The 25709-nt window shown below is 38.3% G+C and overlaps 1 protein-coding gene across 1 annotated transcript in view; it reads left to right on the forward strand.

Moving 5' to 3' along the window:
* LOC126758407 (chitin deacetylase 1) overlaps nt 1-19501 on the forward strand; it is a 104959-nt gene extending 85458 nt beyond the window's left edge. Inside the window, exons 7-8 of the mRNA XM_050472666.1 lie at nt 1646-2031; nt 18633-19501. Of these exons, the coding sequence (XP_050328623.1) occupies nt 1646-2031; nt 18633-18978 (732 nt within the window). The 3' untranslated portion in view covers nt 18979-19501. The remainder of the gene's footprint in view (nt 1-1645; nt 2032-18632) is intronic.
* Nucleotides 19502-25709: the final 6208 nt, after the last annotated feature.

The following is a 25709-nucleotide window of genomic DNA, read 5'->3' on the forward strand; positions in this document are numbered from 1 at the left end:
TGGACAAAACCGCGAAAGTGGGGAAAATGCGTGGAGTCAGAGGCGGAAAAGAACGGAAATGCTGTCGGCGGACAGGTTTGTAGGAGGGTTCGACAACTCGATGAGAGCTGAAAACGAGTGGAGCCAGTTTAAAATGGCTCCTCAGACACCCAAAGGTGGGAAAACACTCAATGAAGCAAGGAATGTAACACTAACTAACTGAGCGTGATAGCGTGAAGCGCCGCACAAACAGGTGCTCTCCAGCGTAAATAAACTAGTATCTGTGGAAATTATTTAATGCTTCCTTTCGCCGATAAAGGCTCCAAATTACTATAAACATATTTGAAAATAATATTTTTGAGAGATGATTGAAATCTCTCTAGCGATACAAATAGTTTTTATCATGTTGCGAACCGTTTTCTTTTAGAGCAGTTTTACTATCTGCTACAGTCGGCTTGCGGTTCGGCAGTCTTTACGTGACTTTATATGTTTTTGTAAGCACCTAGCTGTAAAGCTTTTCTCTTATTGTTTTTGTGGAGACAAAGAACATTTCTCCAATCATATTGAGGAAAGCTGCTGAGTTGAGAGTACTTAGTCAATTGAAATTGTGGGTCTGCTTCGGTCATACAGACCTGACTTTCGAGGAAATAGGTATCCTTCTCCTACATCCCAACTCAGCGCTCGGCTTGGCCTCAAGCTTTTATACACATGTTCACCAAATCTGCTAGATAAAAATCTGAATTATTTTTAAGACGATTTTTAGTCTTCTTAATGGCTTTGTGACCACCCGGAAATAACGATCAAATAAATGCAACCGCAGCAAGTCAAAGCAACTGCATAAATTCAGAGGCATTTGTGGCATGATTGTTATTTGCTTCGTATGACTTTAATTGAATTAAGTGCCACATGCAATAGTTGCTTGCAACTTTCCAATTCGTTGCACTGCAATGGATGAGAGTATATTTCTAAGCATTGCTGCTACCACTACTACAACTACTTTAGCAACTCGAGCAAAATTAAATGCATAAAATACATTAAACCACAACACCGTTAGTGTTGAGTGTTGAGAGTGTTGTTGAGTGGTGAAATCAGTGCCTGCACTTGAAATTGTTGCACATGAACAGCTTCCAGCATTCTGCGCATACAACCAATTACCTGTAAACAGGGCCATTAAACTAGCAACAACAATAAAAATAACCATTACCGCTACCAAACTGCTGTCAAACAAAGCACAGACCAACACACACACGCACACATGCAAACAAGCGGTGCGGCACGAGCTTGAAAGCCATTTTCATGTTCATGGTCACATTTATTCTTGTTGCAACATTTTGTCTGCTCGTTTTTCTCCGGCATTTACACCCACGTTTAACATTTTTACTGTTATTATATGCAATGTATTAAAAGTTTTACTCTCTTTTACTCGAAACTTATGCACACTGACTACCCACGGTAGTGTGGGTGTGTGTGTGTGTATATATAGCCAGCAATAAACACCATATTCAATTCTTCTGTCATATTCTTATTTCTTTTTCATGGCAAAACCACAAACTACCGTTCGAACGTACATCACAAACCCACTCAAACACACACACACACACATGCGCACACATGCAACGTTGCTGCTGCATAATGGATGACTGCACTTGGCGCTTGGCTTTTACAGGTTATCGAAGACTTCGGCTACATCTATGACAGTTCGATCACGGTGCCACCGGTTAACGTACCCATCTGGCCGTACACGCTCGACTTTAAAATCTCGCATGAATGCAAGAGCGGCACGTGCCCGTCGAAGAGCTTCCCCGGCGTGTGGGAGGTGCCACTCAACACTCACTATGTCGAAGGTTATGAGGGCGGTCACTGTCCCTATCTGGATCAATGTGTGCTCCACAATTTGGACGAGGATGAGGTGTTCGCTTGGCTGCAGGAGGATTTCACCCGTTACTATGAACAGAATAAGGCGCCCTACATGATGCCATTCCACACCAATTGGTTCCAGACGAAACCGCTCGAAAATGGCCTGCATAAATTCCTTGATTGGACACTTGAACTGTAAGTACCTGCCGGTCGTATATTTTAATTTATATTTACAGTTATGTATATACTTGTATATAGATATCTCATAACATTAGCTTACACTTAATATATTTACTCTTGTGTGTTTATGGAGATATGAACAGAGAGGGAGGGTTTAGGTTGAACGAGTTAAATATTTAATCGATTTATTTGATTAGTAAGAAATTCAAAGCTCATTTCAATGTTGCTAAGGAGAGTATTTATTTTTTCACATAACGGTTGTTTTAAGTCCTAAAACTAAAAGAGTCAGATATAGGGTTATATATACAAACAGGGTGACGAGTAGAGTCTTTATATATTCGTCTGTGAACGTCCGTGCAAGCTTAAAAAGAGATATCAGGATGAAACTCGGTACACGTATTAATAAGTTCGAAGATCTACTGCCACGCCCACAAAATGGCGGAAACCGAAAACCTATAAAGTGTCATAACTAAGCCATAAATAAAGATATTAAAGTGAAATTTCACACAAAGGATCGCATTAGGGAGGGGCATATGTGGACGCAATTTTTTGGAAAAGTGGGCGTGGCCCCGCCCCCTACTAAGTTTTTTGTACATATCTCGGAAACTACTATAGCTATGTCAACCAAACTCTATAGAGTCGTTTCCTTCAGGCATTTCCATATAGAGTTCAAAAATGGAAGAAATCGGATAATAACCACGCCCACCTCCCATACAAAATTCGTTAAGTTCATTCGTGCACCCAGGTTTTTTAAAAATTGGAAATGGGCGTTGCTCATATCTGGACGATTTCAATGAAAGTATATAATATTTTCTGATGTTATGGGTGAAATCGGTTCACAATCACGCCTTCTTCCAATATAAAGCTATTTTGAATTCCATCTGATGCCTTCTCTGTATAATATATACATAAATTAGAACCAATGATGAAGCGGAATAAAACTTCACAAAAATACGGTATTTGAAAAATATGTAAATGACGTATAATGAAATCTCGATTATCACTTTATATTGCGAGAGTATAAAATGTTCGGTGACACCCGAACATAGCCCTTCCTTACTTGTTTTTTCTATTGTTCTTACTTCTTTATATATTCGTGAACGGTCCTTAAAGATCTCGATTCATTTCATCTTAAGCGCCTCAATTGTTCATCGTCTTCGGTGCTCATATGGACTTTACGGAATTTAAGAAACCACTAACGCTCATTAAATCGAATCAATTGTCCAATTAGACCAAACTGAAGAACATAAACGTGTTGTTCAGTGAACCCACTGTCAGGTTAGGTCTTATTAAAGCGAGCTGATTTATAAGAAGCTAAAAAAGAAACGGAAAAATCGCGTATGTGATAAATACTTTACGGAACATTCATGTTAACGATTTTTAAGGCGAATTTTTTTGGGGATCATAAAAATTTGTTCGTCAGTGTTTGAGATATCCGAAAAAAATTTAATACTTAGGTGCATTTTGGTATTCTCTTGATCATTTGTCAGAATCGCTCAGATTGGAAAACTATATCACATATCTGCCATACCCCCGATTACGCAGACTTTTTAAGTATTTCAGAATGATCCGTAGAACATTTCCGGCATATGCGATTTAAAACAAAAAATCGATAGGCCCAGATCTAGGCCCTACATATGTCTAATACCCAAGAAGGTAGATCCCTTTTGGACTAATTAAGATAATTGTTTGTAAAACAAGAAAAGAACTCATGTAGTTGAATGTAAAACTCAACAAAACTTCTTGAACCTACCAAAAATCGGTTTAGGTGTTTTATTTATATTTCTGCTAGTACGCCTAGATTTATAAATGTGTTTAGATCTAAAGTATCGCAAATGCGGAACATTCAAGAAGGTAGTGTTAATTTGATTCTATCTCGTCTTCCTCAATTGTCACCCGAAAAATTGAGAACCTTACCGCGTGAACTACGATTTCGACTGAGGCCCGTCACAAACCCTACAACTACGGAAAGTTTAACTCTCCTTAGAGGGAAAAGTTCATTGATGCTCTTGCATATTTACTTCCGCCCAGAAGGAAATGTATAAGATCTGGTAGCTAACCAGCGCTTGCCAAGCCTACTCGTTTCTATTCTATTGGCTGCCCAGTATTCTACTACTACTTTAGCTTTCAAGCATAACGTTCCGTATATTCAATATCTTGTGATTAAACTAATTTAGACAGCAAGTCATACCAATTAAACCAGTACGAAAGAAATTATGAGATACTTGAGCGACATCGAAGCCTGTAGCTTCAACAAATCTTGTTCCACATATAATTCGATGTGCTAAAGAATTTTACAATAAAGTTTAATATATTATCCTTATTCTTCCTTATAACTAGTAAAGCCATTGTAATATCTGTAGATCTGTAAATAAAATATAAAAGCATCTCTGCCAAAGGATTATTGTACTGAATAAAAATATAGTTTTTTGGCATTTTTCTTTACTTTATTCATATTCTGTTTAGAAGCAATAATCAATGAATTACATCAATTATCATTTCATTGAGTAAATACCTCGCTTCGGGCCCAGGTTAACAACTCTGCTACCCAAATTCTTCCGAAACTCCTCAGTAAGCTTCAGCATCTTCAAATACAACAGATTTTTAAAACAATCAAAGTGCCAATAGATTGTTATGCCATTCACAGGGAAATATTAAGTTTGCCACGATATTTGTAATACACAAAAGGAAACGTCTGAGATCCTATAAAGTATATATGTAAATGATCATAGTGCTGAGTCTGCCCGTCTGTATGAACGCGAAGTAATCTCACCATTTTTGAGATATCGATCTGAAATTTCGCACTCTTCCTTTCCCAGCGAAAAGTTGCTCATTTTTCGAACAACTATAGTGTATAACTATTTGCCATACAATTTGAACGATCGGAATCAAAAGCTTGATATAGGCGAGATATCTTCTAGAAATTTGGCATAGATTATTGTCCATGATATCACTAGATCGCCAAAACAATTATTTAGATCGAACTACCTACCACATATAGCTACCATACAATTGACCGATAGAACTCAAGACCTTGTATGAAGAACTCTTATATTTGTCAAGGTATCTTCATGAAATTTGACACAGTTTCTTATACAAGCCATTGCTATAATCTCCGAATAGCTTGTTCAAATCGGACAACTATAACATACAGCTGCCATATAAAAATATACATCAACTGAAAACAGGTTCCACGGTGCGGCAAATCTAGTAAAATGGTGATTGATCGATGGTATTCATTGCGTTTTTGGCTTTAAATTAGGTCACAATCGTGGAAAGATGCGATGGTACATTATCATCGTGTAAAATTCATGAATATTTCTTCCACAATTCTAGTCGTTTTCGAAAGGAACTTTTCACTCAAACGACTCAATACAGGCGAATAGAACTCCTTATTGATCTTATGTCCCTCCGAAACAAAATAATGAGCATCACCTTGATTTTTGAGCGGCTTTGGCGTGATTTTTTTGCTTTTGGCTGGTTTTTTCCCTCCATTCCGATGATTGCTTATTTGTTTGCATGTCAAACTCATAAACCCATGTCTCATCGGCAGATATAATATACGTATAATGCTGTCCATGAATGTGGAATCGAAATTCGTACGATCCATTATGTCTTTTCTTTTTCTTTTGAAAAAAATTCAGCTTTATCGGGACGAGTCGAGCAAGAACGCATTTCGTACCTAAAATATCCACCAGCATCATTCCATCGAGAGAAATGTCTTTTGTTTTCGATTTTGCAAAAAATATTTTCATCAGTTCTTTGTCCAGCCAGAACGAGATCTTCAACGATCTCTCGACCGTCGTTGTAGGCTTTGTACCTCTCATAGGCTTATGTATTTGATAAAACCGAATCACAGTAAGCCTTTTCTAAATTTCACAACGATTTCGCACACTAAATTTGGTTAGAAATTAAATATTTTTAAGACAAATTCTTTGTTCGATATTTTTATTTATTGTAAAAATCAGAAAGCACTTCTCAATTGTACCGACTCAAGCAGCTGCTGTAAACAAACTGGTTGATAGATAGCGCTCATATTTGGCATAGGGGAACGGCCCTGCAAACTTATCAAGACACTTTTTTTTAAACATCATTTGCTCAGAGAATTTAATTACAATTTCCGGGTGCTATTTTGCCCCAATGTTTTATATAGCTAAGCAATATTTTTCGTTCATAAATGCAATCGAGAAATCAATGTTTAAATTAGCTGTTGGAAGAGTTACTATTACTAACATTATATAATTTACAAACTCTTTTGCGCCTGCTTTTGAGCTCTAAACTCACATAATTAAACATAACTCAAATCACTCCTGGGAAGTACCGTTATTTGGAAAAAATGTTGCAGCTTCACCACAGCAATAATCAATTGTAATTAATTACATTCTTTTAATTATAACTGCGCATAGTTTGCAAATCGAAAGTTATATATACACAATGTTATATGTATTTGTGTGTATGAGTGCACGAGTACTTACAGCCTGGCAGTACTTGTTTCAGCACTTTGCCGCACTTAACGCCGCGCCATTAACCGCCAATGTTTTTGCACTCGTGCGCTTTCATGCCACTGACCAGCAGCGTTTCGCACGTTTTAATGAGAAAAGTTTAACGGAATTAAACTTTCATTTTAAAATAACGCAAAACATAGTTAATGCTGGAAAAAAACCCTAAGCAACAACAAAAACAACAGCAACACTCACCGCTCCCAAAACAAAATAACAAAAAACGAGAAAATAGCATTAGCATCAAAAAACTCGGACAACAACAACAACAACGAACACAGAAAAAAGTCCAGCAGCGTAGAAATATGCGAAAAATTACCTCAGCAATGTAACGGATGCGCATGGTGTGGTGAACTTTGCAAGCGACATGGCCTAAACCGCCGCCATGTTAAAACGGCGCATATATTGTTGCTTAAACTTCGGTAATGAAGTTACACCGATGATGGCAAGCGCTACTGGCACGGCCGTTAGCACTTAGAATTAGACGTATTAGTCTGTCTTTGTTGTTGTTACAAATTCCACCCGCTTACCAGCCGAGTGAAATGCGCCCGATTCTGGCGCACTATAACTTTTACAATTTTCACACATTTACCAGCTTAAAGCGTCGGCGTACAGGCTGGGGAAAAATTAAAGCATAGCAAGTAGACTTGCCGAACAAGAAAGCGGCTTGTAAAATTAAAAAAGAGAAATGAATAATAATACTAAATAATAAAAAAATGTAATTAAAAATTTATTTTAATAAAACAAAAATAATCAAAATTTCGCACTCTCCCTCTTTATTCCATTTTTTTCAATTATTTTTGAGAGAAGACACTTTTCGATAATATCCAGTGTCGACTACTAATTTCACCTTTCCCACAACTTTCATAAAAATTATTTATTATATACATAGTTCTAAAAAATATTCGGTATGCCATTATTTTGCTCGCCACTGCTCATGCTCACATCCTTCATCCGCAATCCAGTTAAGATAGGTAATTGAAAATGACAACACCGGCACTGGATTTACGCGGAATTTATTCCATTTTAATGGCATTTTCACTACAATCAGCTTTGCATGTAGTGGTATATGGCTAATAAAAGTTTTTGTCAGCCCTTCAGATGCATACTTGGTAAATGAGGGCCAACGATAATGAACTTCAGGAATATTTTATTGTTTAAGGGTAAATCAATTTTTTTAAATGTTTATGTGTTTGCAAATATTTGAGTTTGAAATACAAAAATAAAATTTAACAGTAAAATTAGGTTTACGCTAAAATCAAGGTCTACAAATATGCCCATTTAATGAAAGACGTATTCATATTCAATTCATATTCAATTATTATTTATTATATTATTCAATTTATTCATATCAACCAAATAAATTTGCAGTTATGTAGAGCTGACCGCCGTTGTCACTGCTTATCTAGTTGTTGCTGTTGTTGGATGGACAAAAGTCCGGTTCCATTCCAGTTACGTAGACCCGACCGTCGTTTGAACGAACCGTTTATCTCGTCGAAAGCTTACCGATGTATAGTATAAGTATACTAGGAAATAGATTGGAGACTACTCTGATATGTAAATAGTACTATTGGCCTGATATGGTTTAATAATAGGTTTAGTAAAAGCAAATCCATTATTTTTGCATTGCGTTGAAGGTTTTGTTTCGTAAAGTTATAGAGATCCGATTTAGGTCATATAAACAGTTTGCATGATAACTTGACCATTTTAATGGTAATTTCATAGGGTCACTCGCATAAAAACGTCCTCTCCCTATTCGCAATTTGGATTTTTATCAGCTTCTCTAGAAGCATATTCAACAAAATCATTCTTCATAGATAGGAGGAGTTAGTAATTACTTGGTACCAGGTTCAAACTGTTATGTGGATGCGTAAGAACAGACCAACCAAACAGCTAGAGCTGGACACTATCAATATGGGTAATCTGGCGTTGTCCTAATAAAACACAATTGATTTTAGCTAATGCTGAACGCTTCTGGGCGATCGCTTTCTCAGATGGTCCAATTGCTATGTTTACAGGTTAGAATTAAGAATTTTGCGACAGCGCATAATAGACAATTCTCTGCCAATCCCACCAAAAGCATTGCTGACCATCCTTACTTGACTACGATTTGCGCCGGCTCACCGCGTTGACTACGACTGTTTTCACTTAACGTTTCGTAAGTAATAAAGTATTTTTCATCTCCAGTAATCATCCACTTCAGAGATGGATTGAGTTCGTTTCGATTCTGGGCAATGTTTAACTCCTGGGCAAGCGAAAGATGACCGCCGGACTCGACGATTTAGACTATTTAAGCGATATTTTCAATATCTTACCTTTCAGAGCGTGGCGCATCTTTGATATTATTAGAATGGTGTAGACAACCTTCCACCTTTCACGTTTATTCAAGAAAAACTTTTAACGCATGAGTCAACCCTTTACAAAAATGTCTGAGAAGAATATCTTCAATAAATACATTTATGAATATTTCTTTCGCTGCTAGTAAGCGTTTACAGTTCTCAGCGCGTTTATATGTATTAGCTACACCTTTTTATAAGTAGGGAAGCCGGAGTGCAGAGCTTCAATCCACTAAACCTAACTTACTCCCAACTCCATTCTCTCCCACAGAGCCGCTTGAAGTATTACTTCGTGGGAGTGATAAGACATTTAAATCTCCTCTACGGCACGGACTGACGAACGCTTAATCTGCTCAATATCTCTCAGTTTTGTTATGATTGAGGCTGCCGTTTCGCTGACAGCTTTCCAGTTCTCAGTGGACTATTATAAGAGTGTTGTCAAATATGCTACCGAGTGTAGTTTTAAGTTTTTCCCTTATACTTAAAAAGCGAAGGCAATAAAAGAATACATGCTCAGAGTCTTCAAATCAGCTCGGAACACGTCGGAAAAATCGGACTAATGTCGTGCTGGAGTCTGTACAGGTAGCTTCTAAAGCACCCATGTGCATTTAATATTTGGTTTACGTGGGTAGCCGGGTCCCCATGTCGTTTGTCTATCCACGAATGGATGTCCGGTATCAGTTTATGGGTCCACCGTTTCTTCAGTGAGGTTTGCCACCGCTGCTGCCATATAATTAAGCTTTTGACTTTCGTTTCTCGCTCCTATATACGGTTCTGATAACTTGGATACCCGCTCGTAGTCACCTTGGATATCGATGGGCATCATACTGGCTATTACTTCTGCAGCATCGCTTGAGATTATTCGGATAGCACTGATATCTCTTAGTGCCGGCAGCCTGTGCATTGTGCTTATTTGTCTGGCATATTATACAACCGATTTTATTACCTTTGCCATCTTTGGCCGACTGGAACTCCCGCAACTTTTATTTGTCATCATTCTTGATAAGACATTTAGGAATTTATTCGATTTACCTGAAGTGTATTCCAGGTGAACCTTAAATTTTAGCCTTGAGTTTCCCAAATACTTTAGTTGTTGCTGTGAATGAATCTCACACTATGGTGAGTACTTTCCTTCACTTTTATATGTACATATGAACAAGATTTCTGTCTTTGCTCAGCGAGTTCTAAACTTATTGAGGGGAACCATTGGCGCAGAACATTTATGCACTCATTTCATTTGTTCCGGAGGTCATCTAGGTTTTTAACCACTACTACCACAATAGGTATGCAATTAATTTAATGGCTTCTGGTTAGTATCTCCTTAGCACCTCATCATTATGTTCCACATAAGGGAACCTACAACCGAAACTTGCGGTGCTACACACGAAATATAGAAGCTATTGGAGCCTTCATCACTATCGAATAATAGTCGCCTGTTTTTAAAATAGCTCATAATAATTCTCATAAGATATTGGGGAGCGCGTATGTCATACAGAACCTTGATTACGCTTGCCAACTTTACTGTGTTGAATGCATTCATCCAGAGTGATCAACGCGCAATATTTTTGTTTTCCGCCTTTCCATCGCTTGCCACTCACTGTGCATTTCGCGGTGTCAACGACATTGTTTAGTGCGCCAATGTTGGACCTCTTTTTTAAAAAGCCATTTTGTCTTTCAGATATTCTGCCGGCTTTCTGGATTGTGTCAAGCATGCACAGAGATCGATATTATGAAGGTTACTCCAGAGGTTTTTTTTTGGTTTTGAAAGTATAACCAGTTGCTGGAGTTTCCACGCGTCGGGGAATATCTTTTTTGCGAATATTTTGGTTTCGATGTCATGGCTTCCTTTAAGGCTCTGTTTGGTATGCCATCTAATCCAGGCGCTTGGTTGCTTCTAATTTTTCTGGCTATGGCTCTACGACTTCGGTTCGTGGCTTAGCATAAGAAATAAGGTGGTGCCACTCCACTAAGAATAGATATATATATAATTCACTAGAATGTAGTCTTTAAAGAAGTCATGCAATTAATTGTATAAGGATTGCTGCTGACAACTATTTCTACCCGCACACATACCTACAAAGAAGCTTCATTCTAGCATAACCCAACGATTATATTCAACCAATATCGTAAATCCAGCAAATTGGCTACTCTTTTCAGAGTTAGCCGCATGCCGAAAACAAACAAATGTCCAAGTATTTCGCACCACACATAAACTGCGGACACATGACCAAAGTTTTGCCAATTATGGCAAACGGTAAGAAAACTCGACGAGTCGCCGAAGCGACAATTCGATTGTGACAAATTGCGAAATTCTGACATTTGCTTTATTTGTATTGTCGTTATTGTTGTTGCTGTAGCCGATTTTATTGTTATATACTTTGCGATACTTTTCACACGGTGCAGCAACAATAACAATAAAACAGAAAGGTGCTCGAACCAAAAGAAAACTACAGCAAAAATAAAAAGCAGACGGAGGAGAAGAAGAAGAAGAGAGCGTTTGGTGAAACGAAATAAAATTGTATGTGTCAATGACATTTGTGTATCGTAAACAAATTAAATGCTTGTCAACAAAAATTCTCCAACTTTGCTACGTAGGCAATATACGAGCAGGCAGCAGCAGCAGCGAGCGCAGCACAAAAACTTTTGCCATCGACGCTCCCGTGTCTTGTTAGTGTTTGTTGCAGTTGCCACTCGTTTATTTATATTTACAGCTATTCGAGCCGTTTTTGAGATGTCGCTTTGTATTTGCGTGTGTGTGTGTGTATGTGTGTGCCACAAATGGTGCTGCTGACTTTTGTTAGCGATTGTTGCACAGAGTTCGATCTTCTGACAGCCAAGCTGCGCTTGCTGCCAAGCCACAAGAGTTCAAATGCTTGGCTCTGCTTATTTCGTGCAACAAACGAGCTCGCATGTATGTGTCTGTGTGCTTGAGCAAATATGGGAAAAGTTATTTGCGCACACTTGTATGTGCCGACCTCAATAAACTTTCTTTTACGCATTTTTATACATTTCTTCTATTCTTCTGTATGTTTGTTTCTATATATTTGTATGTGTTGCATTGTATTGAAATTGTGTTAGTGTAGGTGTTTGACAAAGTTGTGAAGTATTTCTCACTTTGCTGGAGCTCTTTCAATTATATTACCTTGTTATTTAGTTTCGATGAGCTCAACAACAATTATAGGTCAATTAGATGAGCGAACAATGACGGAGATACGAAACGAAGACTGCAATAGACTGTTGGAATTGTGTATTTGGATGTGAGCTACAACATACAAATATAGAACTTCTTCTGCTTTGGCACCACAACCGTTGGTCGGTCTGGGCCGAGAACCCAAAACTTCGCCAGTTGCCTCTATCCTTTGCGAGATCGCGCCAGTTGTACTTCCAAAATGCAGATAGCTTACTGTGCAATCGGTCCTTACATTGGTGCCCTAGCTTTATTTATCCATCAATGGGATTTTGTGCGCTTAACTACATATAACCATGTAGCCGTAGAGCTAATATATTTCCTGGTTACTCTTCTTCGATATACTTTGCTCCCATGGGCGGCACTTAAGATCTTGCGAAGAACAGTTATCTCCAATACTGTAAGTGCTTTCTGATCTCGTTTCGTCATCGTCCATATTTCTACGGCGTATATTACGACAGGAGATGGCCTACCTCATACAAAGTAGCACCTGTTGGCAAGTGTTATTCTGTGTTTGGTCTACAGGCTTAGATTATTGGTGGAATTTATGCTAATTTATGACGTAGTTCGCAAGACGCGACGACCTTTGCATGTGGTCTCCAGATCCTTTATTTTCACAAAAAGAAAGTTAAAAAGATTAGATTTTATTCCAAAGAACCGTCTGATCACCCGTTAAAATTGAACCTTACTAAAGAAAAAAAAACGCTATGGCTTACAGTTTTCTTCAAATAACACAAACCATGTGGATGAAAATGTGAATCATGTTTATGATCCTAATACCGTATCAAATTATTTTGATTTCGTCGATTCGGTTTCAAGAACTCCGATGTCAAAGAGGAATCGCTCTGACATATAATGTCTAATCTAGTATACAAATTAGTATAAACTAAATACTGGCCGGGACAAGAACTGCCGGTAGAGAAAAACGTGACCAAAATGTCCTTTATTAGCGCAAAGTCCCAAACGTTATCGAAACTCATCGAAAATTCAAGGAAAGCATAACAACAGGAGATGGTGAAACCCTATGAGGATGGAGCAGACGTTCCATTGCCCGACCATGAAGATGTTCAAATAGCAATTGCCCGTCTAAAGAACAACATAGCGACAGCGGCCAATTGATTGCCGGCCGAGCTATTCAAATACGGAATGCCCAACGATTAGAGCTTAAGACCCCACAATATGCGCTACTAACGTGGGATAAGCCTTCTCAACATCGCATATAAGGTTCTATCGAGCGTACTTTGTGAAGGATTAACGCCCATCGTCAACAAACTAATTGGACCTTATCAGTGTGGCTTCAGGCCTGGAAAATCAACTAGATACAGGGTTTGTCCGGAAAGTAGTAGGACTGATTTTCTTCCGCCGCGACTGGATTCGGTAGAGAGCGTTCCTTGCTAACAAACGAGCGGCTGGTCAGTTGTCTCCGACCACCTGGAGCGTCAGGACAAACATTTTCGCGCGATGTGTTCTGAAACTCGGCAAATCTAAAACTGAGACGTTTGATATGATCAAGCAGTCTTACCCAGATGTTGCTTTAGCAAGAAGCGGTGTCTTTTTTGAGGGCCGGGAAGAGGTCGCTGATGAAGACCGTGCTAGGAGACCTGCGACTTCGACAAACGCCGACAATGTGTCTTTATTTTGAACTCTGACCGTCGACTAACTATTCGTTTAATTTCCCAAATGTTAAATTTATCAAAATCTGTGGTTCAGGATACACTTGAACGGAGCACTTGAACATGGGCAAGGTGTGCGCGAAGATGGTTCCAAAAATGCTCACCGGCGACCAGAAATTGTGGCGAGTGTGCCCAGAAAATTTGAACTTGAACCAATTTTTTAGTAACGTAATCACAGGTTATACAGGAATAACGTAATTGTTTCCTTGCCTGAAAAGACCGATGAAAGGCACGCATTTGAGACGACAGTGGGTATCCAAGTAGCATGCACCTCGGCTCTCAAGGCCATTCTGACGACATCGACAGAGAAGGAGACTATTTTGAAAGTTTTTAAAGAATAGTAACGATTGGTTTAAAAAAAAGTTTTTTTTAAATCGACTCAGTCCTATTACTTTCCGGACAAAACTGTAAGCTCGGTTAGTTTTCGAAAAAACCAATATACTTTTTAGCATATTCTATTCAAATACCGCATAATTCTGTTCACCCAACCAACGGAATAACCGTGTGTTCATCGAATCAAAGTGTAAATGATGGAACTTATTTACATAAACTCGCAAAATTCACTTACAATCTTTAGCTAAACGAACTTCAAGCAAATCTTGCAACTTTCGCGCACATTCCGCAGATTATTTGAAATTCAATATGCTTTGCATTAACCTTTACTTAACTACTTTGGTTAAATCTAATTCAATACCACAACATTTTAAGTAGCCAAGTAAACAAGATTAAGAACAACTTTTCAACTTAACCCCATTTAACATAAACAACAACAACAACAACAACAAGAGCGAGAAAATTACCGGAAGTATTGCAGAAGTAAACCTTTCAGCAACGCCAAACGCTTAACCGCTATTTAACCTAAAATAATTTCCAATCAACATTGAAATTGCACAAAGTTAATACATGCCGACATGCGGCATTCGACACGCTCAGCGCACTTAACACTTTTGCTTAGCCTTTGCTATACTTTTATTTACCGTTGATTTCCTTATTATTTTCGATACATTTTTTTACTCACCACCAACAACAGCAACAACGCATTGAAATACAATACACGCAAACACAAACACATACATATACAATTCATACACATAAATACTTCAATTTCCCCTACAAAGTAAGTGCAAACTCATCACGGTGCTACGCTACGGCACTGAATGATTGCGAGCGAGGGGATGGCGCTGCAGACGAAGTGCAGTTGCGGGCGTTGGTGTAACTAACTTTTGCTTATTTTGTTTGAAACTTTTGGAATTTTTAATTAGTGCCAATAACAGCAGCGAAGTGTGGCGGAGGGTGTGTGAAATCGATGATTCTCCCGTACACCAGTGCGTATGAGCAACTGTTTGCTTGTGGCCATCAATGGCGAGTATTAATGCGAGCTGTGCGACAGGGTTTCATTTAAAACACATTTTTTTATATTTATTTCTTACAACGTATCCTCAACTTGTTTCTTTTGTTTGTGGCTTGTAATGTCGGAGTTTAATTTAAATTGAATTCTGGGAAGTTTGTTGTTTGACACCTGTAAGTTGGTCCACTGCACTTAACACTTCGCGCCACTTTAGCGACCTTATGCTGGACGAATTGTTGACCTTTCGAAATGTTTGCGACAACATTGTTGCTCGCTGTTTGCGAATTCACTTTGCATATGTGCAGGCGCGCGTCTGTGTATGTGTAAGTTTAAATGTATGATTGAGTATTCAAGGGTACTTGTAAATATGTAAGTTTTTTATATATATGTGTATGTTTGTACATGTCTGCTTTAATTTGCAAACGACAACTACAACTTTTGACATTTACAATGTAAATATGAAATGTACATATAAGCTATATACATATATTAAGGTGATGCTAAAAAAGGAACAAATGAACTCCGTCATTAAAAAGTTTGGTGAAGATATCACGTCAAGGAAAAAGTTTTCCATACAAACACCTGATTCCCATCATTCAGTTTGTATGACAACTATATGCTATAGTCGTCCGATATCGGCAGTTCTGACAAATAAGCAGCTTATTGGGAAGAAAAGGACGTATGCGAAATTTCAGATCGATATCTCGAAAACCGAGCGAATAGCTTGCGTATATACAAACAGATGGTCAGACAGACATAGCTAGATCCACTCACATAATGATATATATATATATATATACATGTATAAAAGATATCCGACGTTCCCTTATGACCGTTAGAAATTTCATAGCTAACTTAGTATACCCTGTTCAGGGGATAATAAAATAATATATCCACAATAATAGGAGCATTGCTAAATTGCTTGGATTTGACCAGCGCTTACCGAGTTCACCTATTGCCCAACCATTCAGTAGTGAACCGCAAGACGCTAATGGAGCTCTTACCTGTTTCCACTCTGCAGCTAATGAGACTGTGGTACTTGACTTAAAGCTCAAGCTCAACAGCTTTTTAGCTCCTGCAATTCCGCTTTGGGCAATTAACCAAAGCCAGTCTAATTCTGAAATAACTCGATACCAGGGACAAGGAGTAGAGAAGTTCACTGTTCCCAATCGCATGGTCAGCGATTTCAAGTCGAATATCGCCGCCATACCATCGCCTCCAGTTACCACTTTGAAAAAACTGTGTTCCGTAACTATGGATCTATTGTTTTATTAATGTTTTCCAGTAAATGTCCGCCAATAAACCTAAACCAGAAGTCAATAGTTAGTTTCTGATAGTACACCAATCCACCAGCATTTTCCGCAATCCTTGATCCTTACATTATTCTCAACAAATTACCCAATTAAGCTCAGAACTTTCGCAGTGTAAGCGACTACGACTCCTTTTACGGCTAACCATTTGATATTTGACTCCTAAACTTCAAAGTTCCTGAATAGCGAGGCAGTTTAAGGCCACAATTCTTCTTATTGACAAATACGCTAAGAACATTGGACGGAAGCCTAGAGTAGTGAGAGTAACAGGTCACAAAGGCATCGAAGGCAATAAAATAGTGGTCGAGATTGCCAAGAATGGTGTACGGCTATCATCCGAAAACGTGATCAACATTGGGAAACACATGCATTGTCTATACGACGATCTCGACAGAAGCATGGTAAAGAAAATCAAAACCCGATGGAACGAGCTACCTGGGTGCAAAATTGCAAAAGTCATGTGCAAAACGGTAGATAAGTAAAGAAAACTCTTATTGGCATTCGATAGGAGAGACTGCATGAACATGAAGGGAATACCAACTGGTCACAGTCTGTTGGCAACACACGCCCGCAGAATGAAGCTGACAGATCGGGAAGACTGCAGGAAATGTCTAGAGCAGGGCACCAGGAAAACAATGGAGCATCTCTTGTGCTTCTGTCCCGCATTGACAAGACTACGCTACGCATCCGGGGTCCCCACGGTATGATAACCTGGAGGAGGTTTAGATAGTGAGGCCGCAGAGTCTGTTAAAATTCGCGTCAAGCGCAGGCATCCTGTTGGACCTAGGAACTAAAATCGATCTGGTATTGCAAAGAACCAAAACTGGTCTATGCGTGGGTTATTGGCCTGCCAGGTTAACCTAACCTAACTCTAAATAAATTGAAATTAAAGACATACAACCGAAGCTTAACGAAATACAAACTTAACACGCCTGAGATGGTAACCGTTAGATAGCGTAGATATGTTAGTGGAGCTCAAGTACTATCCTGACTTAAGCTTTTCAGGTTAAAATCTACTCAAAGACGTATATCCTCTCTTCTTGATAATCCAGTAGTCTTGTTTGATAGTTTCAATCTTTAAGCCTACAACAGCATACAAACTTTTGTTAGTGCTATAAGAATTTTCCACCCCGCGACTACATCGGACGGATACTGAAATCGATGTATAACCCTCTCTCTTTTTCTCTCTCCCTCTTTCTCTTTCTACATTCTCTTATGATAAGATGATAATTGGGGGTTAGATTGACCGCATGCTATAAAAAATCTAATAAAAAAAAACGAATTTCAGAAATACTAATTTCTTCGCCACTGAAATTTTTCATTCACCCTAATGCTTGCGGTTTTGTTCACACAAAATTATCGCTCGGTAAACAGTTGAAACCGCAATGACACAAAATGTAAGAGCAAACAATAATAAAATTTAGAAACTAAAAATAAGTTTCAAAACTCAACTCTCATTAGCCAAAAATATAGCAGGAGATGAAAAAGTAACTTATCGTCTAGACGATGGTCTAGAATAACCTATGGGAATAACCATGCCACTGAAATTGAAAGTCCGAAATCGTGCTCGCAGTCTTCTACTATTTGAAAAAACCAAAATTACCGAACCACATCACATCATCCTCGAGGTTTGTATCAGCACGAATTTAAAAAGCCGCGTAATATCACCCGAATATCGAAAGCAAATAAAATTTTATGAAACCCTAAGCTTTGTTCACACTAATTTATACACAGAACTTTATACGTTATGTTAATGACTGGTAGAAATTTTTCGGAGTTCTTAGGGAACTATTTGTAATGACATTTTTAACAGTTTTAGGACTCATTGGTACTTACGCTGATGTTAAGTCGGAAATAATATAGTATTAAGAAATGTGTATTAAATTTTTCTGTACGCAACACACCAGTAAATTTCCTACTGAGAACACGCATATTCCCTAAATTCGCTATGCAAATGTTGAAAACTAAACCATTTTGCTTTCTTAGTGTTTTATTTCATTTTTGGGAAATACAAATTTTTGTTTTTGTACTCCCACAATGTTATTTCACTTCCATTTAACATACATACCCCCCTCTTACACTCTCTCTCTCGCAAACACACAAATAATGTTATTTTGAGTTATTTTAACTTCGTTTGACCAAACAACTTTTTATTGCATTTCTAAACTATTTCATGATTTCATTATCACTCTTTACCCAACTCATGCTCCAACTAATACACGCTCACTTTCTCATTTCTCTCTCTCTCTCTTTCTGTTTGCAGCCCCGACGTCTACATACTCACCATCACCCAAATGCTGCAATACATGACCGATCCCAAAGAGTTGCGTGACGTCAACACCATCGAATCGTGGAAGTGCGACAAGAGTGTTGCTGTTGCACCGAAACCATGCAACATCTGGAATACCTGCGCGCTACCCTTCAAAATACCCGAACAGAATGTGACGGACACACGCTACATGGAGACTTGTCGCGAATGCCCCAATGTCTATCCATGGTTGGGTGATGCTGGCGGCACTGGCATTTCGGGACGTGACAATTACATTTTCTCTGGGCCAGCGAGCGACGGCGAGGACGGCGATGAGGCTGCCGGTGAGGAGGAGAAGTAAGCGCAATGAAGGGTAACTACTGTAGCAGTGCGACGAGAAGTTGTAAAGGTGCGCTAAGCTAGTGTAAGCTGTTAGCTAAAAAGTTTCAAGGGTCAGGTGACAAGTGTCAACTGACAGCTGCTGTCAACTGTCAACTGCCAACTAAGTGTGAAGTGTTTTGTGTTTACATTTTCAGTTTTACGCTCGGTTTTTGTTATCTCCTACTGTAAACTTACATATATTTAATTCAAGTTTAATTCTCGTTTTTTTTTAGTTTGTTTGGGAGCCATTTATAAAATGTGCCAATTAATGTTTCCAATTTTGCCTTTCTTTATCAATTGTACAGCTACACAGCCGTTTACCTTTTTGTTTTGTTCCCTGTGGAATTGTTAATTATTTTTGCTCGAATTGTTTTCAATTTTTTTTATTGCACTTTCAAAATACTCACAGTTCTTCTAGCTGTTTTAGTGTTTAAGCCATGAAATCGTGTCAATCGTAGACGTTAAGCAAATACAAATAAAATTGATTTTTTATGAAGTGAAAACGGTCTTCCTAATTTACAAAGTTTAAGTGCTTTTATGGTAAGTATTTTTTGTATACCTTTCTCTGACAACATTTAAGATTACAATGTAACGTTGAACGAAACGTGAACGGTTTTCAAATAAACCGCGCCCACATAATATCCAATACATTACATTGAAGAGAGATAAAAAAAAATAATCAAGTATGTTGAATAATTGATCGGAGTGTTTGTTCAACGAATCGAATGAGTAAAAATGTATGTATCTTGTATTGACCGCTATATAACATCTTCCTCTTGTTTTCTAGAAGGATTGATATAGAAAATTGAAGCAAATATCACCGGTTCTAAACTATGCTGCGCACCTACAGACATGCCTCAATACAACATTTCACATATTGGCGAGATGACTCTTGATATTTTCATTGAACGCTATGAACATTTTCGCATCACATTCTGCCTATAGATTATGTTCTGGAAGTTAATCAGTCGCGGATGAGGAGCCCTAATAGAACTGGCGAAGAACGAATGACCCTAGCCAACGATTAGCCTAAGGTACTTTAACAGTTTAAACTCATTAAGTTACCTAGTTGGGTTTGGATACGATATACCATATTTAACAAACAGATGTGTTACCCGAACTCGATCCCGACTGTGACGTTACAGATTGTTCACTGGACCTCACGTTATAGTAGATGACAACGATAATATGTTTCTAACCTCTAAAGGCATCAAAATCAATTCCCTTGTAAATATCATGGTAGTGTTACAACTACTACTGTGTATGTATATATTAGAAAGGTCATACTAAATTCTATCCAAATTGGTCGAATAAATACACACTCTGAGAGTTCGTATAGAGATTCCCTATTTACCTATGTTCTCAGTATAACAAATCTTACCCTTACAATGTTAATAAATAGAAAACTGTCATACGTATCTAAAGAGCGGGTTTTATCGGCACATGTGGAGAACTGCAAACTGTTCTTTTTTAATTACATTTGCGTCGCAGAGGCTACATCTGGTTGCTGTTTCTCCGCTCACATACCGACAAGGAATATGTGGACGGAGAGAAGTCGTTGAAGAAGAAGCGTAATTAATCTTTTCATGGATGGTTAGAAACTAGGAGTGAAATTTTGAGGGAGAGTCTTATGTAAGGAACTCTCCCTTTAGCTTAGCTTTAAGCTAGCAGCTATTAAGGTAGTAAACTTACTGCTCCGGAGTGCAGCTTCTTTCAGGAAGGCGAGCATTCACTCTGACGGAAGAACGACGCTATTACCGTTGAGCTCGCAAAATGTGCGCTCAAAGTTAGGCAAAAAATATTTGCACTTGAAATAGCAATAAGGTACTTCATCATCAAACTCGCTTGGAACCTGGGCCTAACGCAATCGCTGGGAAACTGCAAAGCTCACAACGGAGTGGGAACGAGTTGGATCTACGTTGTGAGCTTGCATTCTGCTACTGTGCGGCTGGTAAATTCTGCTAGTCTAGAGTAAAACATAGGAGATTTATTGAAGTGTTAGCAATATTCATCTTGCCGCAATCGTAGGAGTTCATGCATTCATGCTGGAAGACTAAAACTCTACTGCGACGCAAACTGTCAAAGTTGTATGGAGAAAGGTGTGGTGGAAATATCCAGGCACTTTCAGTTCCATTGTCCAGCATTGGCAAGGCCGAGTATAAAGCATCTCGACATTCATACCTCCGGCAAACCAAGAGACATAGCCGACTTATGAGGACCATAATGATATATTTTATAAGAACTATTCAAGTGAGATCTTTGTTAGTATCGACTAATTAATCTAACCTAATCTAAGCTGGCAAACATATCCAATCCTCAAAAAAACCGAGCATATTAGAGTAAGAAGAATGAGCTGAGTGAGGTATCAGTGATTTTTTAAATCGAAAAACTCCTTGCATTGAACTACAAAACTAAAGAAAGAAAGAGATACATAAATACGATATAAAAAATACTAAATCAAGTATCTCAGATAGCCCAATCGGTCAGTTTATATGGCAGCTATACGCTATAGTAGTCCGCTATCGGCGGTTCCGACAAGTGTGGAGCCTCTTGGTGAGAAAAGGAAGTACGCAAAATCTGTGGTTGATGTCTCAAACACTGAGGGACTAGTTTACCTATATACAGACGGAGATTCCTAAATCAACTCAGCTCATAACACTGATTAGTTATATACATACATACAAGGTACAAAGGTGTGTGCACGGTTTGTTACGCACAAATTGACTGACGACCAAAAATTGCTCAGAATCCTACATTCGAAGAACGATTATTTGACCAAAAATCACATTTTAACCATTAACCACTCCCCGTATTCACCTGATATGGCACCGTGCGATTTCTTCCTTTTCGGAAAAATGCATTTGCCCATGAAAGGAAAGCGTTATGCAGTAGACGTAGAGATCATTCAAAAGGCTTGAACCAGCATACTGGCGGCCATAACGGCCAACGAGCTAAAACACTCATTCGACATACTTTTGGACTGTGCAAAAAGCTGTATTGAAGCAGAAGGAGACTATTTTGAATAAAATAAATTGATTATGCCGAAAAAACCATTTGTTCTGTTTTTTTTTTAAGTCCTGTTTACTTTGGAACGCACCTTGTATATACTTCTTAGGATCCCCGACGTTTTCTTTGGAGTATTACAAATTTCGTGGCAAGCTTAAAGTGCTCTGTTCAGCGCATAAAAAGCAAGACTCGAAACTTAAAAGTGTTGAAATATTTCTTATAGCTGAAATGTAGAATTTTTTCATCAAAGAAAGAAGCTAAACATAATTGCGCATACAAACTAAAGCAAAGTCCAACTGTTATAGTTGGTTCGGCCGATATCGTACTCTCCAACGCTACGAAGGACAGCCATTATTGTAAAAAGCTCTACCAATGAGGAGTAACTTCTTATAGTAAAGTTTTGAATACAAAAAAAAAATAATTCCTGCCGCCCTGGTCTGGAGTTTGACAGTCAGTTTGAACCTTCCTTGCTTCCTTACTCACTTACGTACTCAGTACATGATTTTCCAAATGTATTGGTTAACTATTAAGTATAAGCTTTTCAACGGCTGCGTAACCAGCACGTGTCACATCCGCTTAAAACGATTCGATAATCAACTTGTTCAGCCAACACTCAGTTACAACATGATTTTACATGCATTTAAGTGGGCTTGTGTTTATATGTGCATATTTAAGTGTGTTTGTGTAATACTACTACAACAAAAAAGCAGCAATTCGTCGCTGGAAATTGAAACACGTCGTCAACACTTGGGCAGGCAGCGCAGGATTTCGAAGTTTTTTCCCTGATTTTATAAATATATTTACAAGAAAATAAGTGACTCTGGTTGTCGCAATGTCGCAATGTGATGGCGTAAAATTGATTTTGTTTTTGCTGTAATATTATTCCGCTGTAATTGAATTATAAAACCATGTTGCATGCCTTCAAGCAAATTTGTAAGCCTTCGAAATCCTGTTTGCAGTTTAAATTGAAATGTATTCGGTAATTTTTTTTTTTGACCACGAAATAAAAATGACATTTAAACACTTAAGTAAGGAGTATATACTAGTAAGGGAGTCGTAAGCCCTTAAAAGCTGCATTTGCTAGTTTCTCACAATGTGGCGAATAAATTTATTCACAAAATTAGTGCATTTAAAAATTTTTCATTTAATTTCAAGGCAACTGGACTAATTTGTGTAGATATACAAGTAGATCAACTTCTTTCATATGAACTCTCAATATAACGATAAGGATCGCTCAGAACACTCCGTTGTGATACCTTAAACTTACAAATCTACAAATCTCTTCGAGTATATTGCAAATTTGTTGAGACGTCTAATGTCATTCTCGGCATCTGTTTCACCCTCCTCTATACAATTTTGACAACTAGACAGCGTTGCAGCCTTACCGCATGAATGCCTAATAGACCGAGTCCGGTAAGAACCTCTACGATTGCGATAAAATGATTTTTGCTAAGGCCCAGTAGTTCTTCTGAGTTCTACTCTAGGTCAAAACAATCAAACAATCAGAGCCTGCTAAGCACACGCGAAGACCATTGGTCAAGTGCTAGAACGCAAAATGCAAATGAAGATGCAACTCAATCACATTCCAAAGTGTGCGGAGAAAGGGTGCCTGCTCTGGCTGTCTTATCGGCTTTGCAGCTACCATCGATTCCGCTATTACCAGACACTCAAACAAAAAATCAATTTTATCAGTGTGACTTTAGGCCTGGGAAATCGACAACTGGCCAGATATTCATCATACGCCAAATCTTGGAAAAGACCCGTGAAAAGAGGATCGACACACTTACCTTTCTAGCACGAAAAGGAACTGCGTTTATGTCCTAAGTCTGAATTTTATATCCCCGCAATAGAAAAGGTACAATCCTCTGGGTCACCACGTCAAGTGGTCCATGAAAATTTCGAAAAATCTTCGATTTTGAAAAATAGCAGTTCATTAGGAAGGGGATTAGACGCACACCCCGTGGTATAAATATTTCGTCAAAATTATTTTTTTTGTTAAAGTTATTGATGGTTGAAATTTAGAGCACGATAAAATTGTAAAATTATTTTCTCATAAACTACTAGAGATAAATCGATGAAATTTTTAAAGCCAAAGAAAATGTTCGTGCTATATTATAAATATTTTTTCAATTAAAACTGAAAAGTATGTGACACAACGCGGAAAATATACACCTTTAATAATCTGCAAAAAAATGTTTGTTCATTCTTACCATTCCAAAGATAATGAATATTTTGTCCCCCTACCTCTCTTAAAACGTGTGGCACAACCATGTTAAAGTCTTGTGAAAGATGTAAAAGCTGGATTTCAAAAACTATGGATTGCAAAAATGTTGGAAATATAAAAAATTTAATTTAACCGTACACTCGTTCTGCCAAGCACGTAATGGTACAAATTTGTACCTGCATGCAACCAGCGGAAACATCTTTAAAGACAGCTCTGGTAGAGGAAGAGCGGAGTGTGTAAGCACTTACTGGAGTCTTGTACATTGTTAAACCGAAATTGTGTCAACACTGTAATTATTGAATTAGTTTTACAATCAAGTTGCTGGAGTGAATATTCTACACTTACCTAGCGACCAAGCCACCTAGCCCAATTGCGATACACAGACAGTAACGCAGGAGCCATTACGTAAACAACCAGAAACTCAATTGTATGTATGCCAACAAACCAAATTGCTAAGACTCTCAGAGTTGCCATTAAGTCATAAACTAGAGTTTAGTTGGGCCGCTGATTTCTTCTACGAAGGAAGTTACTTGAAGTAACTCTTAATGTTGAGGCCAGACTCCGAATGTAATAATTTCGACTCGTTGTTATATCGTATATCATTCGTTGAAGAAATGGCAAACTTTACTGAAGAGAAATGTCAAAAGAACGGGAAAAATATGGCGTCGTTTGCTGTTCCTACCGGTCTACTTTTGTAGTGCCCTATTGAAAGCACCTATAGTTGATTTATTCTAGTTGGTAATTTGTTTCAGCGATTTTTTGATCCGTTATGGACAACCGTGGATTAGTCTGAACCGAGAACACAAAGCTCCGCCAATTACCTTTATTCTTTGCAAGATCACGTCAGTTGTACCTATCTACCGACTTGCCTACCGATCCCAAAGTAGCACCTGTACATAAAAAGTATTCTGCTTGGTCTCCAGGCCTAAATTATTGGCGGAGTTTATGGAGGTTCTTCAATACAGACCTAGTTCCAAAAAGCGAGGAAGCTTTTTGTGTATCCACCACATACTTTGTCTTACCCTCGTCCGCCACAAGACCAACCTCTTTCCTTTAGTTTTCCAGGCAGGAAAAGGCTGCATATTTAAATTTACAATAGAAGCATTTAGCTTACTGGGTTATGCTGGCCTCGTTGTGGTAACAAGTTCACTTTATTGTTGTTATTGCTTGCCTATTGTACACGTAAAGACGATATGTTTAAAGCAAAGTACTTAATGTACATTTACACTTGAAAATAGAGATAGTTGAAGGTATGCGTGTGTGTTTGTGAGCGTTGAAGCTCCGACACATTTAGCCTATCCACAGGCATTCTTGCTTTTGACACTTTTGCGCTGACAAAGTGGCAACATCGTTTTGCAAAAGTAAAAACTTTTTACTATTAATAGTAGTAGGTGGAACGAAAGGTGGCATGCAGCAGCGCCAAGGGACAAAATTTCCAACAACAACAACGTTGAAGGTGTGTCATTTAAGCTGAAAAAAGA

This window comes from Bactrocera neohumeralis, chromosome 5 (genome assembly GCF_024586455.1).
Source record: "Bactrocera neohumeralis isolate Rockhampton chromosome 5, APGP_CSIRO_Bneo_wtdbg2-racon-allhic-juicebox.fasta_v2, whole genome shotgun sequence".
In the NCBI taxonomy this organism is placed as follows: Eukaryota; Metazoa; Arthropoda; class Insecta; order Diptera; family Tephritidae; genus Bactrocera; species Bactrocera neohumeralis.